We start from the raw sequence: 15557 nt of genomic DNA, 5'->3' as shown, positions 1-15557 counted from the left end.
CTTTCAGACACAAAGACGTGATTATGCTACCACAGGAAATTATAGCCCTTTTTTTCTCCAGGTTCTAAAGAAACACACGAGCGGTGCAGATGGGGGCAGTGGTCAGACTGAGTTTTAGAAAACAAGTTGACTATATCTATATCTACCTATATCTATGTCTGTATCTTTCTCTGTATCTGTATCTATATAACTCCATCTATCCACCCATCCATCCATCCTGTATCTGTATCTACATAACTCCATCCATCCATCCATCCATCCACCCACCCACCCACTCACCCACCGTTCCATCCATCTAATGAGAAATATAAAATTTCTCATTACGATTTTATTGTTAATAAAATTTCATTGAGACCATCTCTGATTTTCTCCAGGAACCAGAACCCCACCGTTCTCTGCCTATCTCTGGGAACTCGCACAGCTGCTTTACCAGCCATGGTGAAGCAAGGTCATGTTTACCTGTTGGTCTCGCGTTACCTGAGATCAGGGGCAAGACAGCATTCACCCAGCACAGTCCCTAACAAAGGGAGACGCTTGCTAAATTCTTGTTGGTGTGAATGATCTGGGATTGCATCTTCTAGGGTGTCCTGAGCCCTTCAAGGAGGGGGCCATGACTTCTGCTCCCCTCACGCTGGCCATTCAGAAGCTCAACCCTTGCCTGATGGAGCTGTGCCGCTTTTTCCAGCAGTGCCTCTGCATGAGCCAGAAGAGAGACCCCAGGAGGGAGGCAGTGAGGTAACCTGACCCACCCTCTGCTTTTTTTTTTTTTTTTGCTGCGTTGGATCTTTGTTGCTGCTCACAGGCTTTCTCTAGTGTGGTGAGAGGGGTTGCTGTTCGTTGTGGTGCGCTGATTGCAGTGGCTCCTCTTCTTGCAGAGCATGAGCTCTAGGTCCATGAGCTTCAGTAGTTGCAGCACAAGGGCTCAGTAGTTGTGGCACATGGGCTTAGTTGCTCCACGACATGTGGGATCTTCCTGCACCAGGGATTGAACCCATGTCCCCTGCATTAGCAGGTGGACTCTTAACTACTACACCACCGGGCAAGTCCCTCACTGCTTTTTAATACACCCAATATTTACAGGCTTCTGGTTCTGTTTGGCTCCTCTGCGGGCCCCTAAGCCACCAGGCATTAAGTAATCCACACGCAGGTGACAGGGTACCTCCAGGAATGCATACTCCAGTGAGTCCTCTACTGCACTGTCACCTCCTTGAGAACCAGGATGGAATCTCATTCATTTCTGGGTCCCCAGAGCCAAGGGCAGGCCATGACACAGTCAGTGCAGCCAAGTGTTGTCAAGTTGACTTGTGTCACATCTGCTGGAATAATTACAGAGGACTCTGAGTGGTCCCAGAACCCCAATGCCCTCAGCCTGGTACGATTTGCTAGAAGAGCATAATCAGAGTTCACATCCACCTAAATTTCAGTTCTTTCATAAATCCCTAGCAGTCATTTGCTGACCCCGTGAGAAAGTTGTAAAAAGAAAATTAGAAGGCAGACCTCATCTTCTGTTAAGAAGGACTAGGTGTGGACAATTTCCTGCCTGGGAATGCTGACACACTGTCCTCTCTTCAGGGATTTATCCTTGGCTGTACACCCAGAGCCAAACAAGGTCGATGAATATTTCTGCTCCAATAGTAGAAGGCCAGTCTCTCAGATCTTTAAGGTTATTTTCAAAGTCTTCTGATGAGATCTTTCAGCTCTTTAAATCTCCATTTTCCACTGGCTCTGAGCCCCAAGTTCGGGTTGGCAGCCTTTTCCCATCACTCCTTTCTGGCCCTCGTCTTGGATCTCTCAATCATTGTGGATGTTTCCTCCACCCAGAGAGGGAAATAAGCAAGATTCATAGACCTGATGGTGTCAGCCAGCAAGGTGGAGGCATTTATCCACAGCACAGGCTGATCATAAAGAAGAAGGAAATTTTGCAACAACACTTTCCCATTTGATGAGCCTACTATTAGATCCTTCTTTCTCTATGTAGCTCTTTGTTCTTTTAAGATTTATTTTATTATTTACTTATTTTATTTTTGGCTGTGTTAGGTCTTTGTTGCTGTGCACAGGCTTTCTCTAGTGGTGGCGAGCGGGGGCTACTCTTTGTTGTGGTGCGCAGGCTTCTCATTGCGGTGGCTTCTCCTGTTGTGGAGCACGGGCTCTAGGCACGTGGGCATTAGTGGTTGATGCGCGTGGGCTCTGTAGTTGTGGCTCGCGGGCTCTAGAGCGCAGGCTCAGTAGTTGTGGCGCACGGGCTTAGTTGCTCTGCGGCATGTGGGATCTTCCTGGACCAGGGCTCAAACCCATGTCCCCTGCATTGGCTGGCGGATTCTTAACCGCTGCGCCACCAGGGAAGCCCTCTATCTAGCTCTTTGTATCAACAACGTGTATCAAGTCTCTACTATGAATCAGTTTTGCACTGGGTTGAACCATGACAGAGACGGGAATCAGAAATAGACCCAGACACTGAGGGTTTTGTAGTTGGAGGAATAAATAGTCATGAACACACATTAAAATATGACATAGTAAGTGACAAAATCAAGTCGCGACAAAGGCAAAACCTATGAATCGTATCCCTTTGGGAAAAAACTCGCATTTGAAAAGTCCGTATTGCATGTTGGCTGGAAGGATGGTGAAGGAAGCAGACGTTTCCAGAAAGAAATTTGTGTTTAAATTCAGAGAAGTGAAGCGTCTGTAAAACTGAGCTTATCCCGTCTTTTCCCTTTATTTTAAGTGAGTAGTGAATTGTTCTGTAATCGTAGAGTAAGCATTGAATATGGGATAAGAATAACCGAGTGGCAGGCTGGCATTACTCAGTGTGCTTGTTGAATAAGACGGCCCCCGTGGTCCAAAGAAATCGTGGTTTAGCGGAGAACTTGGCCATGTAAAGAGACGAATTACAAAGCAGTGTGACAAGTGCTATAGCAAATCCTGAATGCAGGACAGGGGAGCCCAGAAGATATAACTGATAGGGCTTGTGGAGGAATAGGAGTTTGCTAGGCAGAAAATGGGAGGGCCACTCCAGGCAAAAGGAACAGAGTATGCAAAGGTGGAAAGTGAGAGGCAGCCTGGAACATCCCAGGACCATGGAGGAGAGTTCCACGTGGCTACAGCAAAGCTGGAAGGGCCCCTGTGCCCGGCATACGTCCTTGTGGAGGAAGACCTTGCCCTTTCTAGCATCTGTTTAGCTCTTGCAAATGAGCTTTGACTTTTCCCAAAGAGTTCCAGTGGTGACATCTCTGTGCCTGAGTTTCCTCAGTTTGATAGTGTCCTGTAAATTGAGGGTGATAGAACCTGGGAAATCTTAACAGCCAGCTTTACATGAGCAATTGGTTGCTCCCCAGAATATGCTAGGATCACAGAATGATAGAGATGGAAGAGAAATTAGAGAATATTTAGCCCAACCTCCTCATAGATCAGGCGAGGGACTGAAAGGGAAGTGGATTCCCAGAGTCCGATGTCAAGTCAGTGACAGAGTCTTCACTGAAAACTCTTCTTCCTAATGATGTTTGGCCTTTTCACCGAAGCCCTTTGAGCCAATCCCTGTGGCAACCAGCCACGAGCAGAATACTATCTTGCTAAGTATTTGTTGCATTGTTAACTATAACAGCCCTGCACTCTTATTCCACCTCACACAAAAATAAATAAATGAACAGCACCATTGCTCCAGCACCTATGATAAGCCTGGCACTGTTGGGGAACTTTGAAAATGTTATCACATGTCATCCTCAGGATACCCTATAAGTGTAGATTCTGTTATTGCCTCTCCTTTATATGCAAAAAAACTAAGGCCCAGAGAATTAAGTGATCAGCCTAAAGCCATACATCCTTGTAAGTAATGATGGTAGAACTAAAAATAAATCTTTCTGACTCTAAAGTCTAAGCTTTTTCCTACTCAGACTCATTCTCTACCTCTCCTCTCACAGCCTATAAAGATGGAGAGGGAGTTCCTTGCTGTGTATAAGTAGCCATTACGACTTTATTTTTTGTATGGTTCTCTTCTAATAGCCACAAAGGATAGTAATTGCTCTCAACTCTGATTTAAATCTTTAGGTATTGTCTTGAATACTATTCCTGGTTTCTGAAGAATGCAACGTACATCTGTCAGAGGGTGAAAAGGGTGTTGCACTCACACAGTAAGTATACAGCTGGACTATGCTGTAAATCTCATCTATGAAAAGGTTCTAGAACTCTGAGTGATGTTCCTGCCTTAGCACAGGATCGACAACTCATCTTGTGATCATGAATCCTGGGCGAAAAGAGTCTAGGGTATTTCTGAGTCCCCTTCAGCTAACAGTTTGAAGAAAAAGCAAGAGTCAGCCCAGCCAAGCACTGTTGCTTTCTGTGTGGTCTTGGGCAAGCTTCTTATCCTCTCTGAGTCCCCATGTAAGGGAAAAAGACAAGGAAAAGTGAAACAGGAGACAATCACCATGTAAGCACTCAAATTCCCCACCAAAACAAAATGTATATTAATAATTCAAGAAACAGAAGTCAGCTTGAGGTCCTAGAAGTGGCGTGTGTGGTACCTCTGTCCTTGTCCTCAGGCATCCAAGCCCCGTTATTCTCAGAGATGCTAGACGTCTTTGTTTTTTTTCTTTCACGCCTGCTGACAAAAGTGGCTGATGTAGTCTGTCCCCAAAACCAACAGTTTGACCATTTTATTGTGCCATCTTCCTGAACTGTCCCGGTCAAGGGACTCTGGCTTTCTGAAAATCATGGAACCAGGTTGAACTATGTGAAAAATCCTTTCTAAGTGTAACCCAAATATAAGCTGGGTGGTCACATGGCCATGCTTTACATTGCAACAAACAATCAACCAAAAATCAGTTATGTCGCCCAGTCCTTCCTTGTGGCTTTTGAAGACCATCAAATGGGATCCATGATAATCCTTCGTAGAGACTCTTTTTATTTTTTTCGCCCCTCCATTATCTCTCACTTCCCACAGGCTACCACCTCAAAACCTCTCTTTAGGCTTTATTTTCCAATGTGTCACTCAATAATGCTTCTAAAATCAAGCTTTCTGGCTCTCTTTCTGTTTCCATGTATCTCCTCTGATTATTTTCTTTTCTTTTAGCTTCTTAGTTTCTTCTCTCTCAAACACAGTTTCCTTATTTCTTATACAAATCCATCACCCCACTTCCTCTGTGTTTTTCTTCCACCATCACCTTTATTCTGCATCATAAAAACCAAGCACTTGGACGCGGGGTGTTGAGGTGCTTGGTAGCCAAACATAGAACTCCCTTTACCTGATGTGGGGAGAAGGAATAGGAAATCTTGCAAACTGCTTGTTGAATAGCTCTTCTATTGTCCTCACCACATTAAAATCTCCACACAAACAGCATTTTACGTTTACTAAACAACATCATAATGAGTTTAGATTAGCATTATGCAAACTGGGGAGATGAGCTGGTACAGCTGGGTGTTAGAAAAACATCACTGGGCAGAGACTGGAGAAATGATGCCTGCTCTCAACTCGACTTTTCTGCTAACTAGCAAGGGGGTCTTGCACAAGTTCATTCAGTCTCTGACATTGACTCTGAGGAACACTGTGTCCAATGCACTGCCACACACTCGCCCTCTGGGAAGAGCCTGGGCCATTGCTGGTGCTGTCAGAATTTACATCTCTGTAGCATTTCCTTCTCTGTACCACGAGTTCTCTCTCTCTCTTTTTTCCAGCCTTAAAACAAAAATGCCTTGAGAATATCTGCAAGTCTGTTTGAGGTCTTGAAAAAGCAGTGGGACCTAACAATAAGCCTGGCGACATCTGTGCACCCTGGCCCCTGGCCCAAATTGGCTGCATTTGCAGAATTCACCCAGGCTCCAGGCAGATCATCGATTAATTGAATGTGGGTCTTTTTGGAAGAAGCATTTCTTTCTCTCCTGTGAATCTGTGTAAGGTATTAAAGGTGGAAGACCATGTCTCACAATCAATGCAGTGATGCTGACTCTCCTGCCTGCTCCAAGGTCACGGAAACCTAGTAGCTATGCTCAAGGAACTCCCATGATGCTTGCAGCAATCCTGAGACTGAAGAGGTGGGGTGCAGAGCGTCACACTCACGTGAACAAACCAGTCTAGGCACTGAGACTCTGACATAGTCCCTGAAGAGACTTAAACTGGAACTTCAGGAAGACAACACGAGGATAAACGAGGAAAACTGAGCCCATCCTCTAGAGAGAGTCGCATAAGACTTCTCTATATAGTTTACTCAAACTTGGTTATTGTAATTATCAGATTTGCTGTACTGTAGATCCAGATAATCTTCCAACTCCCCCAAATAGGAGGTGATGACAACCTTCCCTCACGAGGAGGTAGAGACAGTTGTCCTGTTGATGTCTTATCTTGATTTCTCTTCTGTGTGTCTCCACTGTATTTGGGGGTTCCCAAGGGCCGCTCAGGTTTGATGATGCACTAACAGGACTCATGGAAGTCAGAAAAGTTGTTATAGTCACTTTACCATTGATTACTGCAAAAGGAGAGAGATGAAGGTCAGCCAAGGGAAAAGGTGCAGAGGGCAGAGTCCAGGCACAAGCTTCCAGTTGTTCTCACCAGGAGGACTCACACAGGTAGGACTGAATTCTTCCAGCAATGCTGTAGTGACAACGTGTACGGAGTATCACCATACCAGGAAACTCACATGAGCCGTGGAGTCCAGGGTGTTTATCGGGGGTCAGCCATGCGGGGACATGCAGTGCTCACACAGCTGAGCTTAGGTACGCAGGCTCCAGTCCCTCCAGAGGTCAAGCTGATGCTGTGTGACCCACAGCACCTGCTATACATCACCTTGTTAGCTTAGACTACCTGGCATGATCCAAAGCCCCAGGCATTCAAAGACACTTATCAGGCAGTATATTCTCAGGGTTTAGAGGTTATCTCCTAGGAGCTGTTCAAGGACCAGACCTTTCTTTGGAAGATGCATGGTTTGAATGCTCTTCTGAGTCAGCCCTCTACTGCACACTCACGCAATGAGTCATCCCCCTTATTGGATCAGATCCACCTATTCTATTCCCATGTCTGTGGTTGCTCCAGTATCTCTGTAAATGTTGAGCGTCTCTGCAGAGCATTACTAAGCTCTCTCCAGTGGCCCCGCCTGGACCCCTTCATTCCTCACTGCAGGGACAGCTTCCCTCCACTCACCCACCTTGGACTCTGCCCGACCATCAGTTTTCCCTCCTTTATGATCTATGCCTGCCCTTCGGTGAGAAAAGTCACTTTCCAGGTAGTGTCCAAGTTGAGATGGTTTTCCCCCAGCAGAAGACCTTGAGTGCCCTTGCACGACCAGTGAACAGCAGGTTCTTTGGGGAGCAAAGCAGCCAGATGCTTCCTGTCTGGTCAAACACAGGAAGATTTATTGTTAATTTTCAGAATACTAGAGGGACCCTCAAAGTTATGCAAATGTCAGGCTCCTAAATAGCTGTGGTCAGGACTCCTAGGGCCTACAAAGGGCCCCTTGTTTGCAAAGCTGAAAAGGATACAGTAAATTTGCTAAGACAAAGGGACTTGTATCTGGATCAGGATAAAAAAAATAGCATCATTCATTAAGTGGAGGTTAATCTGACCTGAGCCTCTCTGAAGGATCAAGTATATATTAATTAGGGACCTCTGGCAGGAAAGGATCCCTGAGGTTCCCCAGGGAGTAACGTCATCAGGGAAAGTAGAAGATGAACAAATGACTTGGTCCCGACACCCAGGCTATGTGCTTGTGGGGAAAGCCGGTGTGGAACCGTCACCCCATCCTTTACAGATAATGTCTAATCATGACCACAACTTTTAAAAGCCCAAGAGTGGGGGAACTTTGAGGCCCACGCAGCAGGGACAAAGGCTCAGAGGACCATATGGGACCAGTTTTCTAGGGTCACACTATCCCAACAGCAGCCACGGCAGGAAGTAAATGGGGCCCATGGAAAACTGACTGGAGCCTGGAGTCCATGGTCTCCTGGAGTTTAAGGGGAGGTTTGTTCCCTCCTGGGCTGAAAAAGTCCTGATGTGTGGGAGGCTTAGGGCAATGAGGAGCACTCAGGGGGGGCTTCCACGCTGGCTTTCCTACTAATTTGTGCACATGTGGCCCCCAGTGGTTTACTGATGAGGTGAAGAGGTGGGACAGTTATTGTGTCCCAGCTGACGACAGAGACAGTGCAGCTCCACATGTAACATCACTAACCAGGATTCTTCCTGGAGGCAAAGCTCAAATGCATTTCTATTTCACTCATGCCCAAAAGACTAGCTAAACTAGCAAGACAAAGGGAGGAAGGGGAAAGGAAGTAGGGGGAGAGGGAGAGAGAGAGCGGGGAGGAAAGGGTAGAGGGGGAGGGGAAAAGGGAGGAAAAGAGACCCTGTGTTTCTTAGTCCCGTTGTGTTTCTATGAGTTCGTGTGTGCAAGTAGCTGCGTCCATCTATTTCTGAACAGGTGCCCTGTGTTGGGGCCTCGTGTGAGTGAGGAAATCAGGTGCTGTCATAATGCAATCTTTCATTTTAAACTCCCACACGACAGCCTTTTTTTCTCTTATGCATGAGTTCTTGTGGAAACTTTGATTCTCACCCTATTCCACCAACAGAGAAGGAAAAGGCCAAGGTTCAAGGGATATGGTAGGCCACTGGTTCTCAATAAGGGGTGATTTGGACCCCCAAGGATGTTTGGCAATATCTAGAGACATTTTTGTGTGTCACAACCTGGGGAGGGGGCCTGCTACTGGTATCTCGTAGGTAGAGGCCCAGGATGCCGCTAAACACCCTACAATGCACAGGACACCCCAACAGCAAAAGCTTATTGGGACCAAAATAGCAGTAACGCTAAGGTTGATATACCCTGTTGTTGGCTATGGGAAGAAAATGAGCTTCTCAAATCCCAAGAAATGTCTAGAACAACGCATCTATGCAGGTTGTTATCATGCCTTAGCATAAGTAATGCTCTGGAGATGCTGAAAAGATGAATTTTGCTACATTGCTCCATCTAGCCCCCTTGACTTAATAATTTTAGAGATGGTGCGTCTTCTGTGCTAGTGAGAAAGGATGGGTACCGCGTAGCTTCATTCCTCTGTGCATGTGAGATGCTGAACAATAATGAATGGTCTATAAACAAAAGCTTCGATGCACAAGTGCAATTAATGATTTGAAGAAACCCTTCAGTGGACTCTGTGGAGGCTCAGCTCTCCCCAGATTTGATCATTGGATGAGCCCTGGTTCTGCAGGAGGCAGTGGTAGAGGGAACAGCTCACAGCAGGCTCAGCGGTAAGCCAAGAATGGTCCCATCACATGTGAGCTTGGACTAACTCCTCAAACCTCGACGATCCCCGTTTGTCTCATCTGTAAAATGGAGCTAGGGCTGCATCCCACCACTGTCAGGATGATAAGGACAAAACCCTGTAAAAACGTTTGTGGTACCTAATAGGCATTCAGTAAATGTTCTCTCTCCTTGTTAAATCTGCAAAGGAAACAGTTCCCAAGGGGGCTATCAAGGAAAGAGGAGGAACTAGGATTTAATGGCCCCTGCTACCACCCACACACTTTACCGGGCTCACTTCATTCTCCCGGTCCTTGTGGGATTACTCCCCACGGATGTGGAGTCAAGGCTGAGCAGTGACAAGCCCCTTGTCCCTCTGGTAATGAGCAAGCAAGGCGAGCACCGGAACCTAGGATGTCGGATTACGAAGCCCCATCTCTGCCTACCCCACTGCTTGTGCAGAAAACTCCTAAAGGAAAGAGGCATCAAATTTCCAGGCCTGAGGCCAGGAACATATAAGAAGAATGACCCCAGAGATCCTCTTGCTGGAAAATGAACTAGACCAGACAAAGCCAGCCCTTCTCTTGGAGGGAGAGCTCCCCTGATGACCCTGAGACACAATCTCTGGGCCTCCAAGCCTTTGAGGTGAGGTAGGAGGTGTGGAACAGGGGAGCCATTGTTCTCTAATTAGAGCCCGGGTCTCCTCTGAGGCTCAAGATAGGCCTTTTAATATCAAGCCTTCACCTGCTGCTAGCCATAGCATTATGGTGCCTCCTCCCCCTCAGAGGCAGCCCACCTGCCAAGTTCCTGAAAGGCTGTGCTCTTGATGTGAGGAGGGGGAGGGGGATCGCATGACTAAGGGTCTTTCCCTGGCATATAAAGGGCTCAGTCCCCATCTTGTTCAAAGCCAAGCTCGCTCATCCAACGGCTTTCGAGTGGAACCTTTACGGTAGGCACCCCTTCTCCTGATGGTGGGGGGGCCAAAGAGAGGGGAAGGGAGGAATGGAGGGATGGGGTTAAGGATGGAGGAACAGAGGGAGGGAAGGGGATGCTCTCAAGGGGTGTCTGAGACTGGGATGCTACTCCAAGATGTAGCTAGAAACTCAAAGGCACTCTGAGCCCCTGTACACAGAGATGCAATACCAGAGGACAACATCTGGTGGATTTGTCTGGGGAAAAAAATCCAAAACAGCACATCAATGAGAGACCTACAAACCTGCGTGGACCAGTGTCTCCCTCTAGGGCAACTGGTGTGGAAATATAACAGTCATTAGTCATGGGCCGGCCTTACTGAGCACCTAGTTCACTCCAGGCAGGCTCCTTCTTGACAAGGATTATTCCGTTCGACCCTGAGGAAGATAAATGGTCACCTTACTGCCCCAGAAAACGAGTCCCAGACAGCTTCAGTGTCGGGCTCAGGGCACTCATCAAGGGAAAGGCAGAGCCAGAGCCCCCCACCCCGAGCCCTACCCCAGGTCTGTCTGGCTAGAAAGATCTTGCTCTTAGACACATCCTAAATGGGGTGGAATTCGTCTTCAGGGGACATCTTGGTGAGCCAGGTCTCCAGTGTATACAGACCAAGGGGAGGCCTGGGGACTCCCAGTCCTACAAGAGAGCACTGCCCCCGGATTCACGGACAGCACCAGAGGCTTCCTTGGGCAAATTAGGAAAAGGCGGTTCTCCTCCAGGTGGACACAGCCCCACTCCCAATGGCCCCTGACTCTGCCAGCAGAAGGATGCTGGATTTCGGCAGTGGCCCTGAGCCTTCCCACATCCAGATCCTAATGTTCATGGCCCTCACCTTCAAGTCAGTCTCCCTCTCTATTGTTCAGGGCTGAGAGCACGCTGTCACCCCTGGCCAACTCCCCAGTTTCCTTTTTCTTGGCTCCCAACTGGGGATGGTCAGCAGCAGTGTCACACCACACCCCAGGGAGTGGCTGGCCACTCTGGGGGCCTCCAAAGCAAGTACAGCCAAAAATCTCAACAGTTATACAGTGAATACAATGACAAGGCTGTTTATTTGGGATTTAATGATCAGCACTGCAGTTTAGGCTAAAATACATGGAGCAAAGACTTGAATCGGACTGGCTGAATCTGTTTGATTCTTGAGCCTGGTGCTGCCATGGTGCCCCTGCTGCGGCGCCTTTTGGGGAACGTGGCCTTGGCAAGTTCCTGGACCTCTCTGAGCCTTGGTACCCCACCTAAAAAGTTCTAGTGTTAGATAGTTTTAGCCCCCTGGGAATCTAACTCCCAAAGGATGTGAGATGGATGGTTGACTTATACGTATTCTGCTTTAGAATGTGTTTTCAAGACAAAGTTTGAGTGATAATACGGAGTGATCATGCTCCTCTAGTGACACGTACAGGGCTGCTAAGTACGGTTGCATGTGTTGTGCACTGTGCAAAGTGTTGTGTGTGCTGATGGAGCAAGTAGGGGTTGAAATGCAGCCAGTGCTCAACTCCCAAGCTTGCCTTCTGCAGCTTTGTGTTGATGGAGACCCAACATGAAGAATGACTCAATCAATGAAAGGTAGTGTTTAAAGGAATGAGGTCCTGGAGTCTATAACTTGCTTTTAATTGTGGTAAAATATACGTAATATAAAATTTACCATTTAAACCATTTTTAAGCGTGCAGTTCAGTAGCATTAAGTGCATTCACATTGTTGTGCTAACATCACCTCCATCATCTCCAAAACTTTTTCGTCTTCCCCAACTGAAACTCTGTCCCGTTAAACACCAACTCCCATACCATAACCTACTTTAAAAAAATATTAGAGCTGAGTCAAGTTATGTCTATAATAAGGTCATTTCTACTCATTTGCATTCTAATAAAATATATGCTTGAAAATCCAATAAACATATTTGCAATTCCAATAAACATCACCCTCAGCCTGTTCTCTGACCATCAGGACCACCCAGGGGAACATCTCTCTGAAATGGGTGTCACAAAAGAAAAAGAACAATATCCATGGTGCTAAACTGACCTCCCTCCTGCATTTCATCAAATAGGAGCCTCTACTCAAACAGGGAATTGGAGCCTTCATTGTAATAGCTGCTATTTCTTGAGCCTTTACTGGTGCCGGATGCCATGGCTGTAATTACCGATAATTCTGAGCCATTTCTCTCCATCAGGCACTTGTACATGCCCTGCATGGATTAACTCTTTCAGTCCTCACAACATCTCCTGAGTTATGTTGTTAATATGATGAGCACTGGATCTGGGAAGTGGGGCATTTTTACCATCAATGGCCATCTCTGAGCCTCAGTGATCTCATCTGTAAAAAGAGAGTTTGGACTAGATTCTCCTGCCTCTTCTGAGTCCAAAATTTGCATCCTCTCACTGTGTGATGGTAACAGTTAAAAAGCTGACTTAGTAAGTGCCAGGTAGTGCCACAGGCCTCAGTCATGTGGGTACAACTTCAATAGGTCCCCTGAAATGCCTTTAGTTGCCACCCACGGAGTTCCCAGACTGTGCCACTTTCCAGTGGGAGAGCCTCTACAATCAGAGAGTCTGTCTAACCTTGAAAGTTAACTTGCTGTAAGAATTTACATGGCTAAAAAGTTGTAAGCAGAGCACCATGTCTGACACGTAATAAGCAGAGTATTAGAGAATACTTGAACTGAGTGTGAATCTCGAAAAACTCACACCCTCTACTTTTGTATTCATTCAACGAACATTTATCTTACAGCCAGTAGAGGCTGTACTGGGCCGTGGGGCAAGTTCACAGAGTAGGGATCCTATAGCCTACAAATATCTTCTTCTCAGGACACCTCCCCCTATATCAAGCCCTGTCCACATGTAGAGCAGCCCACTGCAGCCCTGGGTACCTATGCCAGGCCACCAGAACACCGAGCAGCCTTTGCCTCTGGGAGAACAAATTGCAGAAAATGCTCCTTCCTCCAGGTTGATGCAGCCCTGCAGAGGGCAAGCTTGGGAGTTGAGTACTGGCTGCATTTCAACCCTACTTGCCCCCTCAGCACAACACCTTTGCACAGTGCACAACACATGCAACGGTATTCAGCAGCCCTGTGTGTGCCTCTGGGGTAGCATGATCACTCCGTATTATCATTCAAACTTTGTCTTAAAAACGTGTTCTAAAGCAGAATATGTATAAGTCAATCATCCATCTCACATTCCTTTGGGAGTTAGATTCCGAGGGAGCTAAAACTATTCTAAATCCTTCTCTTCTTTACATTGTTCCTTCCCTGTTAAATACATGGCTGACTTGCTTGAGTCAATAGACAGTAAGTGACTATTGAAGTTCAATATTTACTGCTCAGATCACAGGGCAGCTGCAGCTGAAATGTGACAGGTTCCTGACCCCGCCCACCTCACCCCTTCCCCCCAGGCCCTCCCCGAGGCACATTTCTTGAACGGCTAGGACTGCCACAAAGTATTCAAATTGCTCAAAAGCCCAGGGAAGGAAGAAAGATGGAGCCACTGCTGCAGAAGCATTGCTTGCTAGCGGGCATCGCCGCCACACCATGGCCAGATTTCCTCTGTGATGTTGGTGCGAAGGTTCAGAGCCAGCCAGCTCAAGAATATCATAGGATATCACTTACATGTGGAATCTAAAAAAATACCGTATATTAACACATATATGCAAACTATAGAAAAATGGTACAAATCAACCGTTTGCAAGGCGGAAATAGAGACAGAGATGTAGAGAACAAACATATGGACACCAAGTGGGGAAAGCGGGGAGGGTTGGGGGGGAATGAATTGGGAGATTGGGATACCAAATTGTACGCTCTAAATATATGCAGTTTATTGTATGTTAACTGTATCTCAATAAAAGTTCTAAACAAATAATAATAATAGAAATGAATTTATTTACAAAACAGAAATAGACCCACAGATATAGAGAACAAACTTGTGGTTACCAAAGGGGATGGGGGGAGATAAATTAGGAGTTTGAGATGAGCAGATGCACACTATGTATAAAATAGTTAAAACAACAAGGACCTACTATATAGTACAGGGAACCATACTCTATCTTGTAATAACCCATAATGCAGAAGAATCTGAAAAAGAACATATATGTATATATATGTATATGTATGAGGGTGAGTCAAAAATTAGCCACACTCTGGCTGTAGAATTTATTTTAACTTTTAGAAAAGACAAATACATCATTTTTCAACATAATCTCCTTGCTTTTCAATACAATTTGTCCATCTGTCAACAAGCTTTCGTATTCCCTCATTAAAAAGTGTTTTAGGCTGAGCTGCGAGCCACGAATGCACCACTGTCTTTGCTTCTTCATCAGAAGTGAATCCGGCTCCTTCTTGATGGCTAACATTTGTGCAACCTTCCTTGAACTTCTCTATCCATTCATACACACTTCTTCACAACAAAACACTTTCCCCATATTGCGCACAAAGTCTTCGATAAATAACAGCACCAGGTACACCCTCAGACCACAAAAAACGAATCACTGCACGCTGCTCTTCTTTTGCGCAGATCACAAGTGGGGCATCCATTTTCACTCGCACCGCAGTTACAGATGAACTGATGTAACACGTTCACACCTGCTCAGCAGTGACTGGGGAGACAGTAGCCTTGAACGGAAAGCACTGATAAAACAGTGCGGCCAGTGGAATTTTTAACATAACTGGAGTGCGGATAATTTTTGATTCATACTCGTATATGTGTATATATTCATACATCACTGAATCACCTTGCTGTACACCTGAAACTAACACAATGTTGTAAATTAGCTATACTTCAGTGGTTAAAAAAATTAAAGAAAAGAATGCTGCTTAGAATGCTCGTGGGTCATAAGGTATGGGTTGCTCAAAATTCAATTTACAGAAGTCAAACTATAGCACTTGTTAAATTGCCACCCTTCCCCATTAGTCTGTGAACCACTCACAAGTGAGGGGTGTTTTCTTCACCTTGCTTTCCTGGATCCTTGCAATGCACCTGACACATAATAAATGATCACTGATTTATTGAACAAATAAATGAGACCAGAACTATGTCCTCAAGGAGCACACAGTGAGGTATCCATTTCACAGATGGATAAACCGAGTCTCAAAGAGGGAACATGATCTCCTTACTGTCGTATTGCTAGTAAAGCTGCTGGCAAAGCTGGGACAGAAACCCTTTTGGGCCTTTCTCCTTTTCTTGCACTGCATTTCAGGACAAACAGCTCCTGTGGGGTCTCCTGTCATGGTTTCTGAAAGCACACTCACCATATTCCGCTGGCTTCTCTCCCAGGGCACTGTTCCGGTTGATGCCAGGGCCCCACCGTTTGCTCTGCTGCCATGATTGTACTTCTCTTTGTAGGAATGCTGATGGCCCCACGTGGTGGTGAGTAACAGTATTTTACTGTATTTCTGGCTTGGT

The 15557-nt window shown here is 46.2% G+C and overlaps 2 protein-coding genes across 2 annotated transcripts in view; both read left to right on the top strand.

Annotated features, from left to right (window-relative positions):
* The window catches only part of HHLA1 (HHLA1 neighbor of OC90), a 28236-nt gene extending 22528 nt beyond the window's left edge, over nucleotides 1-5708 (top strand). Inside the window, exons 13-15 of the mRNA XM_057737011.1 lie at nucleotides 582-735; nucleotides 4042-4124; nucleotides 5665-5708. Of these exons, the coding sequence (XP_057592994.1) occupies nucleotides 582-735; nucleotides 4042-4124; nucleotides 5665-5708 (281 nt within the window). The remainder of the gene's footprint in view (nucleotides 1-581; nucleotides 736-4041; nucleotides 4125-5664) is intronic.
* Nucleotides 5709-11328: 5620 nt separating this feature from the next.
* The window catches only part of OC90 (otoconin 90), a 36064-nt gene continuing 31835 nt past the window's right edge, over nucleotides 11329-15557 (top strand). Inside the window, exon 1 of the mRNA XM_057737010.1 lies at nucleotides 11329-11398. Within this exon, the coding sequence (XP_057592993.1) occupies nucleotides 11329-11398 (70 nt within the window). The remainder of the gene's footprint in view (nucleotides 11399-15557) is intronic.

This window comes from Hippopotamus amphibius, chromosome 5, assembly GCF_030028045.1.
Source record: "Hippopotamus amphibius kiboko isolate mHipAmp2 chromosome 5, mHipAmp2.hap2, whole genome shotgun sequence".
Taxonomy (NCBI): domain Eukaryota; kingdom Metazoa; phylum Chordata; class Mammalia; order Artiodactyla; family Hippopotamidae; genus Hippopotamus; species Hippopotamus amphibius.
The sequence above is the reverse complement of the archived record's forward strand: the minus strand, read 5'-3'. Positions and strand labels throughout refer to the sequence as shown.